Below are 22505 nucleotides of genomic sequence, written 5' to 3'. Positions count from 1 at the left end.
TACAGCGCAATACCTACCTGTCAACCAACAGCAGTCCTCCTGTTTCCCATTACCAAAGTTGAGCTGAAGCAGTAATTGCTTTACAGTTAGATTGGTTCTAAATAGGTGCAATCATTTTGGAACCACTGTAGGGACACTTCCTCTTCCAATTAAATATCTAATAGATATTTTCCAGCATTAAACTCCACAGTGTGCACAGCGTGTCTTGAAATCTGGTGACTATTTTTGCTAGCATGGCTCTGTTTATGGCAATGTCAGCATGTCTGTTGGTCTGTCAGTCCGCTGCTTTGGTCCAGAATGGAATATCTCAACTATTATTACTATAACTATTATTACATGAATTGTCATTGTCATGCCCAGAAGATAAATGCTGATCACTTCGGTGATTCCTGACTTTTCCTGTGGTGACACCATGAGGTTCACATCTGTGGCTTTCAGAAATGCCCCAACAATTATTGGGTGGATTACCATGAAATGTGGCACAGATATACATGGATGGATTAATAACTTTGATTTACTGTGGCTGTAGACTGTTATCTTGTGTTCACAGTAAGACAAACACAGGAACAGCGTGACCAGCTACATTATTGTCACCGCTGAAGTATTGCTTAAGCACTTGTGAATGTAGTTACATAGTCACAGGCTTGTGTGTATCTGCTACTTGCAACAATGCTATTCAACTAAACGTCATCTAAAGTTTATTAAGTTTGTAAATGTATCTATGCTTTTCTTCGGTGTCTGAGCCCCATTTTAACATCACATTTCACCACCCCATTGCAGCCCGCAATACACAGAAAGCTAGCATAGCATCAGCTAACTAAGCTAAACAGTACCACAACTAGAAACAAGAAGATATGATTGGCTGACGCCTCACCACATCATTGGAGTGCTGAATAACGTTGAGGCCGACTAACCTCCTAACCCTAACTCTAACTTTCATAGCGTGTCATGCCTGTCAGCAGTCACAAGTGTTAGGCGTCAGTTTGTGGCTTCATGTCAGTGGCCCTCATTGAAAATGACTTGTAGCCTGTTGCTGTGGTGCTCATAGTGTGAGCACAGCATTAGCCTTATTGAAACATCATTGACATTCAGCTGGATCAATGACTGGGAGGGAATAGAACGGTGGCTGACAAGGGTAAATGCACTTCAACGGCCTGAACATTTCCATTAGGAGAAACTTTACAAATTTAAAAACACGTATGAAAATCTACAACAAATACAACAACGGAAATGCGCTGGAAATGAAAGAACGAACTTCAGAAAGCCAAAACAAATACATTAACAGCAAACATACTGCAAAATACAATGCAGTGTAAAAAACTCACAAACCCCTGAAAACAAATGCAACATAAAAATGCTGCATATCCCTAGCATGCCAACACCATGTAAATCTGTTGCTTTTGTATTATACTTAAACAGACTAAGGCCAAATGTAAAATAGAATACCTTTTTATGTCCTCTCTTTACTGCACTTTTTCCCCACTTCATAACCAAACACACTCATGTCTGGTCTCTCTCTCTCTCTCTGGTTGACAATCAAGCTGTTCCACTTAGCACTCCCCCTAGATGCCTGGAGATGTCCAGTTGTGTTGGATATGCAGCGTTTTTCTGTTGCAAATGTTTTTGGGTTTGTGTGTATTTGACTTTGCATCATTTCTGTATTTGCAGCATGTTTGCTGTGTATGTATTTGTTTTGGATTTTCATGTGTGTTCACAAATTGACATTGTTTCTGAGGCCGCTGCATGTCTGAAAGAAATATTCTATGTAAAAACCTCCCATTTGTTGATATATGTATTTGTGTATTTCTTTGTGTGTTTGTGAGGCTTGCACTGTGTGTAAAACCTGCTTGCTGCTTAAAAATTACGAGAGGCTTCACACGTAAATCCTGACAACCATCTGTCCAGCTGCAAGGGGAATTCCTGTGAACCTAATTGGCTGTTTTATTTGTACATTATGTCAGAAGAGTGGGCAACGTGCCAGAACCTGTATTGCACTGATAGTAAAATCAGTTCTTTTACTACAGCATTACTTTGTTTGTATGAAACTACTTACACTGAAAGTGTAGTGTCAACATCATCTGTATCACCTACGATCCTGTTTTGATTCTATGTGTCAATCTTCCCTTTTAGCTGTGTCCCTGGCTCTCGCCCTCAATGGAGTCTTCACAAATACTATCAAGTTGATTGTTGGCAGGTATGCTTCACAAACTAAAGCATTTTACAGGCTCTGTCAGTGATGTTAGGCTCTGAGGATCACATTCTTCAGTTTTGATTTGCAAGATTTAGATTTATTGCCAATTAAATGTTTAAAAAGTAGAAGGAACTACCTCTATCAGCGACACAGAAACCATCTTGTGGGTTGTTTTTCGATTTTCAGACCTAGACCCGATTTTTTCCAGCGTTGTTTCCCAGATGGACAAGGAAATCTGAAGATGCTGTGCACCGGGGAGCCAGATCTAGTCTCTGAGGGACGCAAGAGCTTCCCCAGCAGCCATTCCTCCTGTGAGTATCAGTATTCACTCCAGGCAGAGCATTGCCAGCACTTGCTACACAATGCCAAAAGATTTTAGGACTCACACACTGATTCATTAAACTGCATACAACCATAGCTACAGTATTCACTCAGTTTGATCTTTGATGCTCTGAGCTACATTTCACTGAGTAGAAAATGTCAATGTGTGCTGACTTTATGCGCACGAGGCATTTGCTTCACATTTCAAAGTGATGATCTTGTTGCCACCTCTCCTCAAAGGTAATTATAACACGTAGCGATGAGTTATGAGAGTTATCAGTCAATTTACACATCCCGAGGTACCGTGTCGAGACGCTCATGGGTGTAGTTGATTGAGTCAAGCGTATTCAATCTTGTTCACTTTGTTTACGGATGAGGGTTGAATGCACACCTACTGTTTCAGCTTCATAATATTTCCTGCTGCATTCAGCTTTGCAAACCAATGTGGCACACTGGACATCTTTTCGACCATATTGCTTTCCAAGCTGTTTTCACTTCAGCAGTGTGTTAAATTATTCACATGTTTTTCTGTTGTCCAGCCGATGAATGTTAAGTGGTGTGTGTGTGTGGAGCATTTGCTGTGGGCCACACAGATGTTGAATAGCTGCTCGGCATTATATGGTGCATGAGGCATGTAAAGACTGCATTTAGGAAGATACATCTTTGATAAAACACACTGGTGGCTGCATGGCTTTGAAGTTTCTTTTCTGTCTCGCTCTAGCGAAAAAGAATAGTCCACCAACAGGAAAATTCCTACACTGGATTTACACTGAACCTCCTGCTAGCTATTATGCAAAATGAAAAATATATCTTTATATCCTCCAGTGAGCTGTGCCTGGATGATTGCATGGTTGATATTTATATTGTTTGCTTTTGCTCAAAATCCTTATTACATTTCTACTCTGGATCAACACACATTAAACAAGGTTATTATGCAGGATTCTGTACAAGTACTGCAGGAATGTGTAAATATGCAAGTGGTTGCATCCAACTGAAGCATTTAATTGTCACAAGTTGAAAAGAAGCACTTGACATAAAACATTTTTAGCTAATTTTATATCTTATATTCTAATTCAACTAATAATGTCATGTGAATTAAGGAAGAATTAGCTCTTGAGAGGTGGAGAGTGTATGTGTGCAAAGAAACACTTGTAAAATGGTTTGTGAATGTGTTTAATTGACATCCTGCTGTGAGCGTGGCTGCCTCATAACAGGCTTCAAATCAAACATGGGATTAATTGGTCTTCGTATTCAACAAAAGCGCAGTAAGATGGATAAAGTAGCATGGATAGTAAAAACTTTTCACTTGCGCTGCAATTTCATGGTCCAGCCTGATTTCAAATTGATGTTTTAGCCTAATGTTAAAGTTGCATACTTACAGCTTCCCAGACACCTGCTTTAAGAAAGAAGAGCTTTGAAGTGCTGGCTTCGTCCCATTAGAAATAGCAGAGAGGGACATTTCTCTGTAATTCACTGCAGCACTGTGTATGGATTACATCCATCTGTGCGGCAGCTCTAATAGCCTTATGTTGTTGCGCTGTGACTGAGAAAGTGATTGAGAGAGCTGTGCAACGGGGACACAGGGAGCACCCGAATGCCAGCACGTCTAGAGAGCAGAAGAAATCCAATTTCCTGTCTGTGTCCCCTTTCACCAGGACAACGCTTGTTGGACCACGCATACGTTACAGAGCTTTTACCCAGACGAATGTGGCAGTGGACAGGGAATAAGGGCAGACCGATAGCAAGAGTGAATGTAGCCTTGTTCAAAGTGGCATCTAGACGTAATGCAACACCACTTCTGGCTGCTATGAAGCCTGAGAGATGGTCTAAAGAACGTAAAAGAAACTGTTTTTGTATTCAGAGACTCCTGGTTCTCCCAAAGGACGCTGGATAACCTGCATGGTAAAAATAAAACGTAAACTAATCCATCAAAATCAGCCAGGACAAAACTATAAATATGCACTGGGCTGCAGTGTTTGATGACTTTTTTTTTAAAGCACACAAACTATTACTGCATTTCAAAGTTTTTATAGACGCTCAGGTTCTCTGTGATTTCGTGTATTTCCTTCACCTCATAGCAAAGTAACAGAAATCGGAGGAGACAGATTCCAGAAAGAGAAAAACAAACAGATAAACACAAGCTCCCCTGAGCCCACTGCACCAATATACACAGCTGTGAAGCAAGCAGGTCCTGAAGCATTATCTGTGCGTTGTCTCCTTATTATTCATATTCATCTCACCATCTCCCCCTGCGCATATTAAGCCATTAGATATGATCAATTAATACGTACTTTTAAAAAAATAATGAATCCTGTGAGATGGACCTAATCACATCTCTGAATCTCCACACTTGCACACAACTATCTTTATTAAATGAACCACAGCTTGGACTGTCCATCAAATTAGTTCTGTACCTGGAGAGAATTGCACTTCTTTACACTTAACTCTTCTGCAAAGTGCATATATTTACTATAACGCACTCAGGAACACTTCAGGCTGTCTGGAGTGTCTGAAGAGGTTGAGGAACAGCTTGTGTAGAAGTGCTGCAGCAATTATGCAGTGCTAATAATGAGTTCCTGTTGGGCTTTTCTGTGTTAATAAATGAAACAGATTCAGTGCCCAAGTGGTTGGTTAATATGCACAGTCTCTGACAAGAGGCAGAGGGGTGTCCCACAGGTTCCTGCAGGGGTCAGAGGTCAAACAGAAATGAGAGAAGAGGGAGATGGCTGAAAGATGGAAAACAGAACTGCTACTGTCAGTGATGGATTGGTTAGACAGTTTGTGTCTGTGTGTGGTGCAATACTTCAATGATGGATATCTCAACAGAAATACAGACAAGACCATTACCAAAATTATTAGACTCTGCAGAGGCTTTGACCAGAGCATTACGCCACTTTTTGAATCTGCAGCCAAACCCTGTACTTTGAAAGAGCACTTACCCACTTAAAAATGTGTCCTCTGTGGGTTCACTTGTCAAAAACCAAAACAGGTTCAACAGAACACCTCCTAATTTACTGTGGCTTTTTCACATAAAGTCTGCGGCACTTCTCTTTTTACCTCTCATTCCTTCATGCTTTTAACTTTGTCACATTTAGAACTTTTTGTATTACTGTAGGTCTGCCCTGTTGTCACCCAGCCAACCTCCCTTACCATGACACCTTCCACCCCACCATATTCACACAAATTAAATCATGTGGTGCTAAGACTTAGCCGAGTTAAACAGTAGAATTTACAAAATGATGCGTAACTAAAGTGCCATTTACTTCAATTCTGAGTGTGGTGTTGAGAGAAACTCATGTCCCACAAAGTGGTTTTACAATGACTCAGAAAAACAAGGCTAAGAGTCTACAGTAATGCCTGTATATGAAGTATGGATGTAGCTATGAATCTCAATACTTCACTGGAGGTGGGAACCCATTAATTCATATAAGATTGCTCAATGGCGCATGAAGCCACTTAGTAGAACACAGAATGAACAGGTGAAGCAACAGGAAAGTCCAATTCCCTGGCTTGAAATCTCCTGAGGCACAGGACTGATCCAAAAGCTTCAGCGGGCCATGCCAAAGAAGAAGGCAGGTGAGTCACAAGTCACACACACATCAGACAGTTCACATGTATGCTGTGGTGCCATGAAAGAGCAGACAGGAGACATTGTCTGGTGAGCAGCAGATCCAACACACACACCAGAGGGGAGCAGGCAGACGGTAGGCCAGGCCAGGCCAGGCGAGGAGCAGGCAAACAGACACCAGGAACACAGAAGCAGAGCTTGTGGTCAGGGACAGAGGGCTGAGTAGTTCACCAGGAGGCAGGTGAAGCAGGAGATTCAAAGACAGGCAGGGACAGCAGGGAGAAATCAGTTTGAAAGGGAACACTAGAAAGTTTTGCATGGTAATGGCAAAGAACAATCTGGCAAAGAGTGTCTGTGAGGCTGGGGTATACTGGGCTGTACTTAATCAGGAACAGGTGAACAGAGTTGCCTCGATGAGGTGGGTGTGACCGATGCTGAGGCGCTGGAAACCAGGGTGAATGGAAAAGTATTGATGGGAGCTGAATGATTGGGTAGGTAGAAGTGAGCAGGTGACCAATAATGCCGAATTGTTACACCATTAGTGAAACAAGTCATGTCGCGCGGGATGTGACATTCAAAACATCTTTTTGGGCCACATGGCCGATGGAATGACACTACGTAAATTGGCTTTAAAGCCCGGTGCACTTCCTGGGGGCCTATTCCCATTTGCTACTGCGTGGACTCTGGCTCCAAATGACATTACTAGGGCAAGATGGCAGTTCCCATACCCTGGACATTTTAAGACAATGGAGAAATGTAGTCCATCTTTACATACACTCTATAAGCTAGGGCCATGCTAGCATCTCTGTGAGGCTGTACTTGGGCACAGTGGTGCTTTGACCTAAATGCTATTGTCACCATGCTAATAGTACATACTCACAGTGACAGTGCTAACACACTGATGTTTAGCATATAATGGCTAGGACAATGTTCACCATGTTTAATTTCATTGTTTAGTGTTTTAGCATGCTGCTAAATTAGCAGTAAGCACAAAGAAGCTGAGTCTGATTTGAATATCATTAGTTTTTACAAGGATTTCTACATAAACCATATTATTGCACAAATTAAAATTTAGACATGATGAATATTCACAGGATCACCAAGTTAGACTACTGTAGTTTATCCTGAGGGGAACACCACGTAATGACAATCCAGCAGTTGTTGGGATATTTTACTCAAAACCCAAACTGAATTCCAGTACTGTATGTAAGTCTCCAGACATCTAAGTTATGGCCACTTTAGTTTCTCATGCTGCTCTACCACCACCTTTAGCTGTTGCATGCATCTCCAGGGAGCTCCCAGAAGAAATGTCAAAATGTGTATTGAATCTTTGCATGCTTTGTTTATTCACAACAAACATTGCTTTCCCAAAATACAAATAAACACTCCAAGGAGGTAGTGTATCCAGCTCGCTCAAAACTAGTTATGCCGTGACATTTCTAATACTCAGCATGATAGATGGAACTCATACACATTGTTACACATGCCTCCACTGTCGCATAGAGGTTATTGTTTTTCATACTGATTCGATATGCCTACAGAGACCATACACATGGAACTACTGTGTTAAAATGCATTACATATTACTCTGAAACTGGTATGTCTCATTCTGCCAAGTTTAAAGAAATCACTCCCATGTGGTTCTAAAAAGTGCATTCAGACTTCTCCACTTGCTTCCTCTGAGCAAACCTTGTGCTTGTTTGAAGATGAGAGAAAGCAATCGCACTGCACTCATCAATCTCATTAGGCATCTTTGTTTTGTCTCAGGGGAGTTACTCGTCAAGGCCTTTAGATACACAAAGTGGATTTGTTACCAAGACATTTTTCCCTTTGTTGGCCTCCCCACTGTCCTCCAGCCTCTCCAAGACTTCTGCTACCTCTTGGGGAGCATCCTTTAGTGTCTGTTGGGCACACCTAATATTCACTGTGTCACCCTACCGCTGCAAATGCATAGGCTTTGTTAATTATGATAATTTCACATGTGGAAATGTGTTCCTATGCATGTGTGTGAGTGACACACACTTGCTGCCCCCACTCATGTATTATGCATATCCCTGAAGCATTTCTATTAGTGTAATCCTCAAAATGTTGACTCACAGTGTCTGTAAACATACTGTTTGTCCTCAACTAAAGCATGTTTACTCCTACAGTGAACCGTTTTTCCTTATGATACCTTTAATAATTCAAATGTAATTTTGCATAGTTTAATTGGCAAATCTCTTCATATCAGTGTTACAGTTCTAGAAGCCAGAAGCCAACAGAATGGTCTTAATTATCACTTTCATTGCCATAAAAGGGCCACACTCCTCATTATTACACATAGGTTTTAATGGGCTGTTTGCACATATTTGGAGCTGGAAACCAACAATGTCTAATAACCAAAAACACCCTTTGAGGGTTTGGTGCTAGGCGGTAATTATAATATATGTTGGAGGAGATACATGCCAAAAATGCTCAAAATGTCTCCCCTAATATATTGATAAAAATAATCATCTGAAGTAATCATTAGCAAATGTAATCATGATCATGAATAAACGTAATAAATTGCCGTCATTATTTTTACCACTGGTTCTAATATTATGGTGTACTGCAGTTCTGCGTGTGGTTTGCACAAGTGGTGTTGCCTTACCCCAGCAGAAGTTGCTCGAACCCTGTGGGTACAATCAATGTCAAACACTGCACTGCCTCTATTTCATTACTTTCAAATGTATTAAGAAGTTTAAAAAAAAAAAAGAAGCAATATGCGTGTCATGCAGGGAGTATCACTGCTGATTTTGTAGATTTTGTAAAGTGCTAGCAAATCATAAAATGTCATTTAAAAAAAAATCTATAAGAGTCAGTGTCTGAACTTTTACCATGCGGTCCTCAATCATATGCTGGCTGTCTAAAAAAAAAAGCACTCAGTCATCAAAACTTTAATAAGTTTCTCATAATTCCTCCCCCTGGAGGGTTGGGTTGCAGAAGCTGTCTATGGTAAAATGGTCCCCTCAATGTAAAAATTGTGGCCCTTGTTTGGTGACCTGTCCAGAATGTTTCCCTGCCCTCCTCTCCAAGCACTCTGAACAGGGGTATAAATATAGATAGTGCATTCAGTCCAGCTGCACTGGGGCCCATGAGGGGGCGGGGCATAGATAGAATGGGCCCCCTTTATGAGTGATGCCACCTTGGAAATATGCCTGTTGTTAAAGATCTCTCATTAAAGCTCCAGTAGGCAACATTGTTTTGGTATAATTGAGTAAAAATTTTATAATATCCTCTAAGCATAAGGTAAATCAAGTGGTCTGAGACAAATAATAGGTCTCTGCACCTCACCATGGCTCTGTGTTCAGCCTCTAAAAAATCAGTATCATGCCGATGTGCATCAACCAATCAAAGGTCAGCTCAGACCACTGCGTTCCTATTGGCTGTTCTACTGCATATGCGCGTTCCCGTGCTGCCGGCAGAAGGGGAGAGCAAGTGGCAATGGTTCCCCGGAGCCCCGGAGGGAGGGGAAGGGTGAGGTGGGGCCGGGCCCGGCCGGAGGGCACGAGGGTAGGCTGTGGGAGCGGAGCCGAGGGCTCTCCGCGGAGAGGGAGAGCCGAGCCTCGGGAGTATGTGCGGGTTCACGAGGGAGGGATGTGGAGGGCTGCTGCGCGGAGAGGGAGAGCCGAGGCTCCCAGAGAGGGAGAAATAGAACCAAGTAGGATAAAATACTAGCGTGCTCGTCTGGTAGGAGGGGCTCAGGGCGGAGACGAACGAAACCTGACTCAGATGATACTCAAAAATCAACCGTTTTCAGGCTTTCTACCTACTGCAGCTTTAATTTGAAAACAGTGCCTTTTGCTATATATGCCCTTGAAAAAGTAAAACCCATCTCCGTCATGTTTTTTTTTCTGTTTTGTAAAACTGTCAATAGCATCTATAACAAAATGATATGCTTATTCCAAATAAACTATAATAAACTATTACAATTTTTAAATTGAATCAATAATTTCTCATTTTGGGGTATTTTTGTGATATGCAGATATGCAGTGGTGATTGGTGGGTAATATGTGTCCAATGTCAAGTCTCTGATCATGTGACGAGACGATATGTGCACAATAACTTACATTATTGGGCCCGTCATAGTAGCATGCACTGCAGCCTGTTGTAACTACCTTACACCACTGACTCTGAATGAATAATGTTAACAAGTGATAGTGGTAACCTTGATCACTGCTGGATCCCCAGCTTTGTTTTGTGTTCTGTTCTCACAAAGATAAATTCAATTAACTAAACAAGACGAGAAAGAAAAAGTAAGAAACCACAAAAAGTAATGTATTACTGTTAAAATGACATTACAATAAAAGAATAATGTTTTTATATCTGTGTTATTAAATTGCTGTTAATCAGTGGATCAGCTCCTCAGAGACTATAATATGGGAGACCATGTGTTTTGTAAATGTGTGATTTTCTCATGTACAACTGTTCTTCAAAGTGTAACCGTTTTTTCCACCGGCTCGTGTATTAAGAAACCCACCTTATGCTTTAAGATGAACTCTTCTTAACCCTTATGCAATATTTTGTGGTAAAAGAGACATCTCACATAGTAAACAACTGTCTAGGGTAATGTATGATTCTCACTCACTGTACAATGTTAATTTAGAGGCTGGCGGGAATACTCTGACCTGTAACTTATATTTACTCAGCAGTTTGAATGAAAACACCACTCAATGACACAACACAAGATATCAGGTTTTGAAAATGTATTGCACCTGAAAAAACATTCAGACCTTTGGTATTGGAAAAGAGAAAAATGAAGAAAATAAAAGACCTGGGTACATATGTCCAGTTTTGTCCAGTCCTAATTGTTCAACCTGAGTGCACTCTTACTTTGTTTCGTTGGCGCGCTTAGTTGGAGCTCATGATGGTTACTGTAATGTCTGTGGGTACCTCTGTGTGTCTGTGAAGCTAGCGGGGCCAAGCTGCAGCTGCTGATCCACTCCCCCATTGCGGCGGCCCCCTCGTCGGCGACACTCATCCATGACGACCCGGCAATGCTCGTCCGCGACGACCGTGCAGTTAGCTTTCCACTAGCTCCGACTGGCCAACTCAGCTGAACTTACTTCGCCTCCAATAAAACAAAAAAAAACACTCATCTGCGCCGGGGAGGCTGACTCGCACACTCACGGCATAATTTGCAGACAGCAGTTCAGTCCGTCATGGATAAACCACGGCACAGATATAACACAGTCCCAGAGTCTCCGCTCCACGCCATTAACACATTGCGCCTTCTTCTTCCTCTCTCGGGTCCGCCCGGAAGTGTAAACACTCAAAGGACATGAACTCACACACGTAATATAACGTAATAAGAATTACTTTTTAACTTTTTTTAAAGGCATTCACACCCCATGAAATTGTGTTTTTAAAACCACATAAATCATTTATACATTTTAACATCTTAGTTTTATCAAATAGTTATTTATGCAAATTTTAACTTCACCATGAACTGACTTTTTCTTTAACTCATTCCCATAAAAAAAAAGAACATAAATACGACTGATATTTATTAGAGTATTACAAAAGTGAAAGTGTTCAGTCAGCAGACTGAGTCGCTGGTTCATGGGTAATTTAGTTCCGTCTATCCAAATGACTAATGTAATCGTCTTAGCTATAGTTAGAGCTATTAAAATGAATGGTGTGAGCTGCTGTGTGATTGGAAATGTGGTGAGGTCACCCAGAAGTTATATGGATGTGCACTGAAGGATGCTGAGGCTGATGACCTCAGATGGCTTGTTGGTGACCTCCGAACAGAAGTACTGCACTGATGAGCTGAGCAAGAAAGCATGGAAGTAATGTGTTGTTGTCTGTTGAACCCATACGGCACACTTCGTTGGCAGCGATGATGACTATGTGCAGGATTTTATATACCGCAGGGTGCCAATTAATTTTTTTGCATATTTCATATTTTCCCTGATCTCCATATGGATTGATTTAACTGGCGGAATATATTAACTGGTTTCATCTAGCCCTGGGTGCATTTCCTTTCCAATGAGCTATGAACTACTGGTCCACTTTAAAGCTTAAGCAATTAATAGGGATGCATTGGCTAGATTTAATCTTGCCAACTAAACCACCATATGGTTTCTAGTAAGAGAGAGTGTATAGGCCACCCAAGGGGCCCATACAGTATAGTCAGCAACAGCGGTATGGCTCTATGGACGTCCACCACTTTGATCCAGAATGTCTCAACAACAATTGGATGGATTGCACTGAAATTCTATACAGACATTCAAGGTCACCAGAGGCTGACACCTACTAATTTTGGCATTCCTTTGACTTTTCTTCCACCACTATCATATAAACATTTTTGATTTTGAGCGTAATTAATAAGAAACTATTACATGGTTCAACATATCCACATACAACGGTTTGATATTCTATGTATTAGTGCCCCATGAATGACATTCATGGGACAGTTATGTACTTAATGTAAAGCATGCGCGCAGATGGCACTGGGGACGGGGGGGACATGTCCCCCTCAGATTTATAGTGACCCCGATCCGTCCCCCCCACTGCCCCCCCCACACATAGGTAAAAAAGAGGACCAATTATCCGTAAGTTAGGCTAACTTACATTGCAGCACAAAGTTGAAATGGCAGCGGCAGTAGCCTTGTCAGTGATCAATCCACATTACACCGATTCAAGAAGGGGAAAGGCTGGAGCAGATCCTTGCTGAGTTGGGAAAGCAAGGTGTTCAATTATCCATGTAATTCTCGGTTAATAATACTGCACAGCTGATCCATTGATAGCCCGGTGTTTGTGTTACGACTAATGGTGCGTTCAGTTGTACTCGTAAGCTGGAGTTTTGAAGTCGAAAAAGCACTGAAATCTAGCATCTACAAGCATAAACGTTGGGTTTATATATATATATATATATATATATATATATACATATATATATATGTATATATTTAATCATTTGCTGACAGCTTGGTCCCCCCCAGTTCAAAAATCCCATCTGCGCCCCTGATGTAAAGTACCAAAGGTGAGGTTTAGGAAAAGAAACATTGTGACAACATACCATAAAATGACTCAAAGTTCCCTCAAAGTTCACACGTTCATGAACACCAATCTCCTTGGAAGAAAGTCCTGTGTCTTCTTTACCCCTGTCAGTGCATGGGTCACATGATAGCAGCCTTCCAAAATAGGTGGGTTATACATGAATTATTGGCTCATGATAATGCAGGATATGTACATATTTTTGGGCATTACTTTTCATAAGAAAATGGGGGATGGATTTCATTGAAAATGCTTACATATATATGTTGGCTGGGTAGCAATACGAAAAAATAAAGTACTCCATACATAGCTTTGTGGAACCTAACCAAAATTCCACATTAGATTGAGTGCTGTGTTCAGTATCGGGGTCAATTTTAAACTAAAAATTCAATCAAGTGAACTACATTATATCCATCATTTCCGAGGTGTGCAACGCTGTATAATCATTTTTAATGAAAACCCAATATCAGGCTATACCAGCCATCCAATATGTTGGTCCAAATTGCAAAATGGAAAATGCTGGGTTCATAAAGGAGCCAAGTCTTGCTCCCTGACAGCAGGACAGCCGCTGAGACAGCTGGACTCTGTGCCTCTGCCCTTTCTTGCCACCATCCCTTCTCTCTCTCTACAGGCTACACACGTGTCCTGGCGTCCTCAGTATTCTTGGCCAGTTTGGCGGTTGAATGACAAATGGGCAGCTGATGGGTGCTGTTTGGCCTGCCGCAGCAGTAAACAAATGTCCCTGTCTAAGCACCACCTTTCACAGCTCCGTCACGCAACCTCAATTTCATACAATTAGCCCGCCACTGTTTCTCTTACACCAACCGCCATCAACTAAGACCTCCTTCTACACAGCGTGGCCACCAGCTTGGTCACATTTGTTTCTAATGTAGGGCTTTAGCTTTCACTGTGACTTTAGACTCTCATCCCATTGGCGGGCCTGTGCAGAGGAAAGCTGCTGGACAAAATTAATATTTTGCATCAGCTATGTAATAATGTATCAGCTCTACACTCATCTGGAGATGTGGTGTAGTTTGGGACTGACACAGTCTCCTCGCTTATCTCAGTTTGGCAGTGTTTGCATAGAAATCAGACATTAAGAATCTAATTTTGTACTGTGTATTGGCTCAGAGATGCACACTCAGGCTACATACAAACTCCATGCACATCCCTGATTAATCTCCTTGATCATGCACCTGTAGCACACAGTGATTTAGTATGACGGTATTTTCCTAACAAGCTGCAGTTTCATCCCTCAGGGCTTACCTGCAAGAGGGTGGCAGTTGATAAGCTGCATATGCCTTCTTTGTGACTTTTTTCTGTCTAAAATACTTTGTCATTACACTACTGTCTGTTTTATGGTTGATTTTATTATTTTGCACTGTGACTGTTGCAAACGTGTCCATCATGCAATGTAATTGACTTTTACAACACAGTCCCTCGAGACTCGCAGTTTATGTCTTTGCTGAGATACGAGAGGAATCCACAGTCACAGAGAGGGTGAGAGTTTATAATCTGAATGCTGTATTCGATTTTGATCCCTTTTATTTCTCTTTGTCTACCCGCTAGTTGCATTCTCTGGACTCGGCTTCACCTCCTTCTACCTGGCGGGGAAGCTGCAGTGTTTTACAGATCAGGGTCGAGGGCGTAGCTGGCGTCTCTGTGCTATGGTGTTGCCTCTCTACAGCGCCATGATGATTGCATTGTCCCGGACCTGCGACTACAAACACCACTGGCAAGGTCTGCCTACATGTAACAGCTCAGACACATGCATATGATTTCTCTGCATTAATCAAAATAACTGTCCAAAAAAGAAAAAAGCTGGTTTTTTTAAAAAAAAACTTACATTGAGTACAATCTGCTTGTCTCAGCCACAGATGGATTGCTGTGCAGAACTCTGTTTCAATCACACCTGGCTCAAGGCGCTCTTAGATTGATTATACAGATCATTTATAAGGCAAACTCAGGGTGATGCTCATTTCAAACAGCTGTACTGCTGTAATCACATTTTTAACTTAATCAGCATGGCTGACAAATCAAGCAAAGGCTAAAGAACTGAGCAGTAAATCATGCTGGGCAGCCTGCTTATTTGCCCAACAGACCGAACATTGTGTCTTATAAGGCTGTTTTCTGTCTGCCACAGCATAATGGCAGGTTTTGATACTCTGACAAGTGCCTTAGATGACAGTGAGGTGGCATTTAATTCAGCAGCCTGGGAAAAAAATTATAATTAAAAGCTTCAGTTTTGCATATCTGGCCCGAAAGAGCTGGAAGGAGACTTGGGAGGGACAGAGGGAAAGGAATGCATATGTGGGCGGGTGTGGGAGAGAATATGTGGTAATATGGTGACAGCTCTGTCATATGGTGTTAATTAGCTTTAGTGAGCCATATGTTCCTGGAGAGCAGGGCAGCTACAAAACAGACAACTCTTTTAACAACTAGGCAGTGCTGAACCTAGCACATTCAGTGCCCAAGATAAGCCTCCCCTGACAACACCCCCTTACCCCCACCCCACACAAAAATAAAATTATTATGATATATTTAAAATGTATTGATTTTATTACAAACAAGAACCAGAGCTAATGAGAAATTAAAATAAATAAAAGATGTGCAGGTTGGCAGATTTTGTCTTTTTGTGTACTTTTTCTGTACTGCACCCAGATGGTTTTTGCCCTTTCATTTTCTTTTACTCTAATGCTCGCCCAAAAAACACCTTACTCGACCGTACCCATCAATTTTCTAGCATGTACTGACTTTTATGATCACTCACTAATGAGCACATTATCATGAACTGCATTGCCAGGACTGGAGGGGGTAACACTTCTACAGACTAACAGTTAGCAATCATTTTTCCCTTACGTAGTGGGGGGGTGGGGGTACTATTTTGGCACCCTGATGCCACATATAGGAAGATCCGCCTCTGCAGCCGGGATTTTATTTACATCAAAAGTGCAACACACATAGCAATTGAAGGCAAGCCAGCAGCTTTCTCAGTCCTCACAGTATTTCTTAGCTAGACACATACTTTTTCCTCCTCCCTCTCCCCGGCAGACTGTAAGTAAGCAGCGATGGTGCAGCCCATTAAACTCGAGGGGGTCCCAATCTGTGCTCAGTGTAAACACAAGCTGGGAGCCCCCATTAGCCTGGCTGCTGAGCCATGCTTGATGGATTCTAATATTCTCACCATCCCGTTGCACTTTGGAGGTGCGGTCTCTCCTCCCGGGGGAAAAGGCTGGGCATCCAATCACTGTCTCAATGAGGCCACCAAACTAATATATTGCATCAAGTCACAGTCTATTAAATTCAGTTGACAGGAGTCGATGAAACATTCACAGAGCAAGCTCATGCATTGTATAGTTTATGAATGGTGGAAATCGATGTTATGCTATATTTCATTTCACCCAGAAGGAGGAAAATAAAGGGAGTATGGTGAGCCCTATGGAAAAACATAATTTTGATATCATGGAATCCTCCACTTCAGCTGTTCCAGCCACCAGCTGGCCATGTCATTTTGATCTATACCCAGCAATATAGGCTTAATATTCACCATGGCAGTGTGATATTATATGATGTATTATAGCTTAAAGGGGGCAGGTATAATACGAAACTATTCAGCGCAGATGACAAAATGACAGAGACAGCCTGTCCAGAGGCTAGTTAGCCCAGTGCTCAGTAGAACAGATTCATCGCTTTGCCTCTCAGTTTACTTTCATCACACTCTAAACGAGCCAAGCATGAATGCTCACTGGAACACTATTGCACACACAGTACAGTAATGCCTAATTGTTCTCATTCCAAGAGCAGGTGTTATTTTTCTTCCTCCACATGGGCTAAAATAACTAAAGACGCATACCTTTAAATGTGTGTGTTTTTGTAACTTTGCAGACGCCTTTGTTGGAGGAGTGATTGGGTTGCTGTTCGCGTACATCTGCTATCGCCAGCACTACCCACCCTTTCTGCACACGGACTGCCACCTGCCTTATGCCAGTCTGGCTGCTGCTGCTGCCCACACGCCCTTGCATCCCCAGGATGACCCACAGCCCACTGACAATGCCACCACCCTTCCCCTGGAGGGCTTGACTGAAGGGCCAGTATGACTAGTGGCCACCACCGAGACTCCCCCCAACACCCTCACCAAGCCACCGAGCCCACCTCCCCATCCCCAGTGACTGACTGGCTCTTGTATACATTCCAGTGGACAATTATACACCTCAGCCCATCTCCTGTTGCACCCTGTCTCGGTGACACCTGCATTCTTTTTTTTATTATTTTTTTTATATCTGGTTCTTGCTCAGCAGGCGTGAAAGTCTATATTTAGATGTGATGTATGAGAGGAACCCACGAATATGGGACATTGCCTCTGAGAGGGAAGAGAGAAAAACATGTTGAAAACCTAAGGAAACACGTCTTACTAATGGTTGTGAACGAAGATGAAAATATTGCCAGTTTTTACTGGAGTTCTTTTTTTCTTTTTGCTTAATGAGAATTGTGGTTTGCCAGTTGTTGGAGTATATTTAATGTTTGGCTGTTAAAGGATTGGGACAGTAAATTAGGGAGACCCTGATAAATCCCATGAAATGTCACAGCAATCAAACCATGAAATCAAACCAGATAAACTATTAGAATATAGTATGTTATATGTCACACTTTGAAACAAATTATGGGATTTGATAGCAGCTAGTCATGCCAGAAATCTAGTGACTTTCTCTGTTTCATTTAGACATTTAGATGCCCACTGCATCTTCAGAGGACACCAATGTGATGGTTTAAAGGGGACCTATTATCGTATTCCTCATTTCCCTCACATATATGATGTTACAAATTTGGATGTTCATATTAAATGGGGCAAAAGTTTAAAATAACTAGGTTAACCTATGTAAAAGTAATTCCTGAGAGCAAAAACCTCAGCCTTCAGACCGTTTGGAATATTCTGCTTCCAATGTTTGTTTTTCTTTCTTTGAAGAGAAGACAAGTTGATGTCAGCTTGTGACAGATTTCTTTATGTGGTCATCTGCTTCAGGCCCGTTATTTTACGCGATACGGGTTATTTTACCCTCATACAACGGTTGGTATGATATCTTACGAAAATGCACATACAACGATTCACATGATATCTAACAAATTTTGGCGTCACAAATGACGTTATGTACTTAACATAAAATTACACTGGTTAGGTTTAGGAAGAGAAACAAAGCTACAGTGTACCTAAAAATAAGTCAAAGCTCACTATGTTTTATCACAGTCCCAAACACTGGTCCCCTGGGGGAAAGTCCTTTGTAGTTTGACCCTTCCACCACCCTAACCTGGCTCCTTACACAGGCTTTTAGTCTTTGTATTTAGTCTTTATTTACTCCTGTCAGTTCATGCTCACGTGATCACAGGCTTCCTGATAACATGGGATATACACAAATTACCAGCTGGTTTTGTACGTATATGTACAAACCTGTAACTTCATACTAACGTCAAAGAAACGTGTAATCTTAGTTGCCAATGTTGTTAATTTCTCCCTGATTTTGGATCACATCCCTTTTGGAGCATGTCCTGTTGTGTATAGAAGCTATTATTGGTGATTTCTTTCACAGTAGAAAGTGCTGCTATACTCCATTCAATCACTCCCAGGCTGCAATGATGGTGAAGAGATGCAGAGATGCTGAAGACCAGGACACACTAACCAGTCAGAGCAGACTGGGCTTTTTCTGGAGGGGGGCTTAAAGGGGCAGGCACTAAACCGAGCATTTCAGACAGAGGGCGAATACAGGTGTTAGAGCACAGACAGTATGAGGAAAATAAAATGTTTTTTAAAAGCATGCAAAACCGTTCTAGTGGAAACTCAACATACAAGCATGAGCCTAAAAATGAGCATAATAGGTCCCCTTTTAAACCCAAGAACTTGAGGCACTGCTCTATTCATACCTCCTCTGCTCTTGGTCACTCTTGGTCTTCCAGTGCAACAAAATTCCAGATGTATAACCAATACATTAGCGAAAAGCATTGGTCCATGTTGAGGACAGTATTCATTGTTCCCCACCTTTACTCTTCTACATCCACCCATTTTTTTATATTTCATTTCCTCCCATTCTCTCAGGGCTTGTATAGCTTTCCAGTGCAATCCTGCATATCACCTCTTCCCCATTCCTCTTCCTCTCCTCGTCACCATTCAACTTTATTTTCTCACAAGCCCTGCATTTAACACATGCTCCCAAAGGTTACGCGGGGACATGAACCCAAATTGTAGCTCAATGAGTGCAATCTATAACAGGCAGGTGGGAATGACGTGGTGGAAGTGTGTCTGGACAGGTACAAACTCCAATCTGATCCAGCATTAATCCTCATTAAGGGAGGTCAGCGGCTCCTGCTTATGAGCGCATTAGGACTATATGAGGTGCCCCACGGACTGCCCGAGCATTGCAGATGGCTTTCAGCCCACTGAAGCCCCACAAATAGTCAATCTCGCATTCAGGAGACGACAGGCCTGAACCCGGGGCAGCGATTGTGATGTATTATTCATCCATTAATGTTCCATTATTTATTAATATTTCCAGCCTTAATTTAGGGTAAGCACGACGAGACAAACACCAAAGATTTGTAGCTTTCTTCCTGCTTAGGTTGTTCGTTATGCCCTGTTATGCTTTATTGAACGAGATGACACATAGCAAGATAACTGGTTCCCTATCATCAACAAAGCAATTTGTAGCCTCTTACAAAGTATTGTTAAAAAGGATGGATCATTTTGTTGCCTTGGTTACTGTGTCTTTTTTGCCATTGCTGTGACATGAATGGGAAGGTGCAGTCTTATCTTACCTTTAACCCAACCAAGCTTCATAGGAAGGCAATGATTATATATTTGCACTGAAAAGTGAAGGGTGAAAAACAGGAAATAGCACATCAAAACAGCATGATATGAAACGAGCAGCAAGCCAAATGTAGAAGATCATTTTGTTATTTTATTATCTTGTCAGAATGTTAGTCAAGCCTATTTGTATATTTGTCATCACTGTCAAAAGATCACACGTTTTTGTAAAAGGCAACAGTTGAAACAGCCGCATCTTCAGCTGCTGTTTGCTTAAATAGACATAGTAAAGCTTCTTTCTTTTCAAAACTCTTTAAACATCATTTACTCAAATTAGCCACAATCAAGCCTCTGTCACTATTGCAACCCATTGGCAGCTTCTTACAACTGTGTGTGTGTGTGTGTGTGTGTGTGTGTGTGTGTGTGCGTGAAGGTTTCGACAAGACTTATCCAGCACGGATGCAATACAAAATGAAACTTTACAAAGAATGAGCCTTTCAGCAGAGAGGAAAAAGGTGCTCGACTCTGCACATCAGACTCTGTGACGGGACTTAATGAGACTCTGAGAGTTGACTGGAGAGAAACTTGTAACCTCCTCGCTGGTTCAACAAGTCTTTCAGCACCTGGAGATCTGTGACTGTGAGATTTTTGACATCTTTGAGGAAGATTTGGAGATGATTGTGACACAGATGCATTATGTTCTGTAGACCTGCATTGGTGTGACATGGCAGCCTGATGTTTGTACTTTGTCATTTAGTATTATCCTATTAGATGGTGCAGTGTATAATGGGGAAAAAATGTTGTTCAGACGTTATATCCGTATCAGTATTTTCACTTTATTTTTCTGTCAAATCATTCCATGATTTGTTTTAATTTGGTGCTATAGACACTTTTGTAGCAGTAGGTGTTTTTTTTTCAAATGGTGAATGTGTCATTTTGAAAGGAAAGCTCAATAATTTTCTACAGAAAAAAATATTATAAGGTACATATTTCTTTTCATTTTTTCAAATCGGATGCTCAAAGGCAACCAGTGCTTGTTATTCTGTGTATTTTTCTTTTCATGTCATTTCACCTTCCCAAGGACTGAAGGGATAAAAGTAACTAAAAAATAAGAATAATTAAATAATTATCAATTATAATGAATAGATGTCTGAAGAAAAAAAAAAGAGTCGACTTAAGAATCTTTGTTCATGGCATGCCAGTTCCATTTGTGAGAAAAGACTTGTTTTCTATGAATAAGCATGTCTGGCCTTGAGAACTCTTTGAGCTGTGTTTTGCTGTTTATATACTTTATGTACAATAAAGGACTGCAGCTGTGTGAAATTTGTCCATGAAGAAAACAAAGGAGCCTAATGTATCTTGTCAAAGTGTGATCGTTGGAGCCTACGTTTGTTGCTATGACGGGAATTCTGAGCCGCTTCACTTGGAGTCAACACATCACTGGAAACACATTAAGGTTTGAGGATGTTAATATGAAAAATGTCCGCCCTGTAATCAGAGCATAGGTATTACTACATTAGTCCTTATTATATGCAAATGAACAACCTGACATGACTGTTTGAAAGAGCTATATCCCAAGTTTAGTTCAATGAATTTATGCTTCAACAAACCTGCTGTCAGACTGCACAGTGCTACTGCGGCAGCTGAGCGTGTGTGTGTGTGTGTGTGTGTGTGTGTGTGTGTGTGTAACTCTGTGCTAAGTGTGTGTTGTGCTTTTCTGCATCAGTTGTGTTGCATTTGTTCAGAGAGTTTCCAATAAACGTGTGTATGCTTAAGACTGCCTGTTGCTTTTCATATCAGTATTTCATCAGGCCGTTGGCAAGGACATCTCCTGAGCTGAGGAAAGTTTCTGTTTAAAGACATTTGTTCCTGATAACACCACTACTTTGAAGTTAGAATGTTATCTATTATGTACTTGAGAAAGTTAACTTTTTAGAGTAGTGTTTTTTATACCTATTAGAGATGGCAATGTTAGTGTCTTGGTCAGTCAGTTCACTATGGTGCAGACTGAAATATGGAAATAACTGTATTGTATGGACAGCCTTGAAAATAAATAGAGATATTCACTGTACATAGAGAATAAATTCCACTGACATTCATGATCCCATGGCTTTTTATCCAGCGCCATCTTCATGTCAGATTTTTAGCTTGCTAATGTTTTCAGTATTTACTGTTAATTGGCAAATGTTAGCATTAAAAGAACCAGGGTGGTGTACCTGGTGAATATCAGCTGTAACTGTAAGCATGTAAGCATGTTGATGTCAAAGTTAAAACTCTTCCAATATTTTGGTTTAAGCCTATAATCTACAGAAGCATTATGCCTTTGCTTTGTTTTTCCGAATTAAACGTGTATATGCAGGATAGCTGGTTAATGTATGCAAACAAGCTCCCCAATGAAAGTGAAAGTGAAAGTGAAAGCAGGCCCAGATTCACTCTTGTTTGGTGTTTCGCCTATAGACTATAAAATAACTGATGTAGCCACTGTGACATCACCCATTTACCATATTCGGACAAGAGGGTGGCCACCCTTAAAAATGCGTAAATGTATGTGTTGAAGATGAGTTACATAAAAGCTAATCCCCCCAAACAGTTTTCATGAAGGAGGAAATTTGCTA

The 22505-nt window shown here is 41.3% G+C and overlaps 1 protein-coding gene across 1 annotated transcript in view; it reads left to right on the top strand.

The window, feature by feature from the left end:
* plpp4 (phospholipid phosphatase 4) overlaps window positions 1-21663 on the top strand; it is a 60400-nt gene extending 38737 nt beyond the window's left edge. Inside the window, exons 4-7 of the mRNA XM_033612478.2 lie at window positions 2131-2194; window positions 2378-2502; window positions 14670-14840; window positions 16986-21663. Of these exons, the coding sequence (XP_033468369.1) occupies window positions 2131-2194; window positions 2378-2502; window positions 14670-14840; window positions 16986-17197 (572 nt within the window). The 3' untranslated portion in view covers window positions 17198-21663. The remainder of the gene's footprint in view (window positions 1-2130; window positions 2195-2377; window positions 2503-14669; window positions 14841-16985) is intronic.
* Window positions 21664-22505: the final 842 nt, after the last annotated feature.

This window comes from Epinephelus lanceolatus, chromosome 17 (genome assembly GCF_041903045.1).
Source record: "Epinephelus lanceolatus isolate andai-2023 chromosome 17, ASM4190304v1, whole genome shotgun sequence".
Taxonomy (NCBI): Eukaryota; Metazoa; Chordata; class Actinopteri; order Perciformes; family Serranidae; genus Epinephelus; species Epinephelus lanceolatus.
This window is presented reverse-complemented; position numbering and strand designations above follow the sequence as displayed.